General features: G+C 37.2%; 1 protein-coding gene across 1 annotated transcript; it reads right to left on the minus strand.

Annotated features, from left to right (window-relative positions):
- LOC107623127 (26S proteasome non-ATPase regulatory subunit 11 homolog) lies at positions 171 to 3215 on the minus strand. The gene is made up of 3 exons (XM_016325284.2): positions 3130 to 3215; positions 2980 to 3050; positions 171 to 1676 (listed from the first exon to the last, which is right to left on the minus strand). The coding sequence occupies exon 3, from the start codon at positions 1654 to 1656 to the stop codon at positions 388 to 390; it is 1269 nt and encodes a 422-aa protein (XP_016180770.1). The 5' UTR covers positions 1657 to 1676; positions 2980 to 3050; positions 3130 to 3215; the 3' UTR covers positions 171 to 387.

The raw sequence follows: 3911 nt of genomic DNA on the forward strand, positions 1-3911 counted from the left end.
TCTTATATTTTTTTAGTCCATTTTTTATTTTTTTTATTTCATCTTTAAATTTTAAATTTTAAATTAAATTTTTAATTTTTGTTACTAACCTTGACTAAGGCTGCTAGAGGAATGGAATATGAGAGTTTAAAATGAAAATGTAATAGAGAATCCAATTAAGTTCATTAAGATAACGGCCAAATTGATGCATCTTATTGCATAAATTTAAGCATGTTTGACTGATTGCAACTCTCCAAATCAAGCTGTTCAGCTATAAGACACAATCATAGCAGATAATGTAAGAGGTGTACCACATTTTGGGTTGAAAAAATTCGAAATACCAAACAATTCACAAGCTTGATTTCATAAGTAAACATAGACAAGTACTGTGCTGAGTAACAAGAAAGCTCATGCCATTATCTTGGCAGACCTAGCATAAAGACTATCGACAACTTTCCCAATATTGGAAATGGTCTCCAGAGTTGCAGGATATATCGCGTCGGTCTTGGGGTCGTCAAATATGACGAGGCATCCGGCACCTTGATCCAATGTCCCCGCAAACTTCTTGTCCAAGATCATCTGAGACAACTTCCGCTCCACGTGATCCATAGGCAGTTCAATGAGCTCAGCAATGTGCGCAATCTCAACCCTTGAGAACGGCTCGATCAACCTGCAAAGATTCTGTTCCAAGAGGGTATCATACAAGGATTGTAAGTGCCTATGGACGATTGGGTCTTCCTCCAACTGTGCATTGTAGTCCCGCAGAGCAATCTCGAACAATCTCAGGGATCGCTTAGAATGAGCATCTGCAACAGCTTTCATTGCATCCAAGTCAGGGCCAACATATTGCAACCCGGCTTTAGAAGATATGATCCCGCCAACGTCATCAGCTTGATTTACCATGATCTTACACAACAACATATATTTCAGGCTGAAAACAGCCTTTGGGTCTTCAAGTGCATTGAAAGACTCGAAAGCTTCAAAGAAATAACTATATGCAGTTTTATAATCCTTCTCCTCAGCATGAAGTATTCCACTCTGCAGATCTATGGCACCTTGTTGTGCCGGAGGCACATAAATGGCATTAGCAGCAGTTCTTGCTGCAGTTAGCGCGGCTTTCGCCTTTGGAAGGTTTCTTAATGAGAAGTGTAGTTTGCTTTCCAGCAAGTCTATGTCTACGAGTAGAAGCTTGTCATCTAATCTTCTAACCTCTTTGATCAAGCTTGACAGAAGAGTCAAAGCTTCTGAGTACTCCTTATTTTCCATCAGAAGTGCTGCAAGTCTTGCCTCAACTCGCTGCCTCAGGAATGTACGCTTCTCAGCATAAGTCCACTGCACCATTTCTCTGCAAAGCACAATTTGAAGATCAGATGTCCCTGGGATTTTAGCAACTGCGTCAATTATCCCCCTAACTATCTTTGCAGTTTTTGCCTTGGGTATCACGGAGAAAAAGGGCCTCAATTGTGTGAGAAGGCTGCGTAGATCCTCTCCTCTATTCTCTTGCCTTAGAAGGTCAGTAAGGTTTGTGATCGCCTGCTCTTTCATACGCAGAGCTTCGGGTGAGGAAGAAGGATCCTCAAGTACACGATAAAGAATAGAAATAGCCTCAGATGGGTCTTTGGCCTCAACAGCAAGAGCAAGTGACTCTGTTGTTGCAGCAAGATGAGTTGTAGCCATGGCTCCTGTTGGGAAAAACTCTACAACAAAACATTTAAACATGAGTTTTGAAAATAAGAAGCAAAAGTAGCAACTTCTGCATTACTATCATTTAATTTGTGATTGCATGAAAAAAACAAGTAGGTGCAGATTGAATCAGTTTTAATAATTTTAACATTTAAATAATCTGAACGTTTAAGCCTTGCATTAAGACTTGTTGGATCAAATTTTCTATTCTATAATTCAGATTGGTTGCAGTAGTGAAACATATAATTTTTTCGTCAGTGTTGTCCATGGTAAATATTGTACAGCATTAGCAAACACAAATGGCAAGCGCATAAAGAGAAAAAAGTTTGTTCACATTAGGTGGGTTCGGTTAATGGCAGTTTTTCAAATAAAAAAAGTTTATCAAATGCACTATAAAAGTATCATCATAAAACCAAAGGCAAATTACATACATGAATCACCCCTTTTGAGGTTTGATGAAATAAAAACCTGACCCCCTATTTCTAAAATCATGCATTGACCTCTGAAATTTAGGTAATAATATTGTTCTATCTATCTATCTTATCTACCTATATTCTATTTGATTTTTTTTGCAAATAGGTATCCAGGTTTTTTCAAATCTATTTTCCCACCAAAATGTTTTTATATATATAGAACAAATTCAGCATTCTTCTCAAGGGTGGAATTTTTTTTCCATGGAAGAAGGAATTGTTCCTGTCAAGGTTAAACAAAAGTGAGGTTCAAAGTTCAAACATAACTATGGAGATAGTTCTTCATGATGCAAAGGTTAGCGTTTAGAGATGATTAACACACTGACTTTAAAAGTCTTGTGAAAAAACAGGGGAGTAGGATTCATTGTTCAACTCCTAGATCAGTGGTAAGTACTCATTGTTGAATCCGAATACTCACAATTTTCCTTTCCCCCTCTATTAGGGCAGAAAATGTTTCTTTAAAACAGATATAGAAGTCTGAAGGTAGCAAGAAGAACATGTTAAAACAAAACACGTTCTGGAAAAGGAGTGGATCAAGCAAGATGTGAAATCATCAATTATACTTGAGATTAAGGTATGTTAAATCTATACATCAAAGGCAATTGCTGCTGCAAAACAAAAGCATGTTATAGTTGAGAGAGTTTCTACTTTTATACTGTGCCTGTATATGCTACATTCAGATTTCAAAGACTCCTTCTCTACGGAAAACTAATTTTGGTTTTATTCTTTTTGATTTCTTCTTTTCCTTCTATGCAAACTTCAGCACTGTCTGAAGAACTATTATCAGAACTTACAGGGACAACAGAAAAAAAAAAAAGAAGAAGAACATGGAAGCAGAAAATGGTACCACGAAACGGAGAGACGACGCAGCTTGAGGCAATGGTCGTGAATCGCGGACGGGGGATGAGAATGGAGGCGCTGTGAATGGTGAATGATGAATGAGAGAGTGATTTAGGGTTTGTGCGATTTTCTGTTAAAGAGGGATAGAATACCTCACCTTAAAGCAAAGACTTTCGGAATTGGAGTCCAAAATAAGCTTGTTAGAAAGATTAAAAGAAGAAGAAACAATCTCCAAAATGTGTGTTAGGGGTGTGTATGGGTCGGGTAAAACCGGGTTTGATGTGATTCAGATCCGGCCCGAAATATATACCGGACTTATTTGTTAGACCCGAACTTGACTCTAGACCCGATGAAACCTATACACTTTCGGGCCACGATTATACCGGGTAAAAACCGGGTGAAAATCGGGCCGTTAACATTATATTACCTTGATACCTTCTTGTAAGTTAGTATATAAAAATATCCAAATTTCCAAGACTCCAACCATTATTTGACATGGTAAAATTCACTTAGAAAAATATAATAAGAAGTAACTCTTCTCTAAAATTAAAGTATAACCATAATCAATACTAATATTGCCTAATAACACTAAATATTTAAATCAATACAAATAACACAAAATTATCATTAGTCTAAAGTCTTATGCATTTTAAACATAAAACATTAACTTATAGTCTTATATATAATGACTAATAACACAAAATATTAATGTTTACAATACTTAAATTTCACATAATATTTGATAATAATAGCCATCATCCATCACTAATAACACAAAATATTAATTGTGTATGATGACCGGGCCACCGGGCCGATTTCGGGTGACCCGAGCTATGACCCAGACCCGACCCGAAATAATGACCGGGTCTACTTTTGAGACCCATACCCGGCCATAGACCCGATGAAATCACATCAAATTAGCCCCTAAAGTGCTCGGGA

The sequence above is a fragment of the Arachis ipaensis genome, chromosome B10 (assembly GCF_000816755.2).
Source record: "Arachis ipaensis cultivar K30076 chromosome B10, Araip1.1, whole genome shotgun sequence".
NCBI lineage: Eukaryota > Viridiplantae > Streptophyta > Magnoliopsida > Fabales > Fabaceae > Arachis > Arachis ipaensis.

Excerpts from the sequence above, each read along its gene's own strand:
- LOC107623127 (XM_016325284.2), bottom strand. The coding sequence starts at position 1,656 with ATGGCTACAACTCATCTTGCTGCAACAACAGAGTCACTTGCTCTTGCT.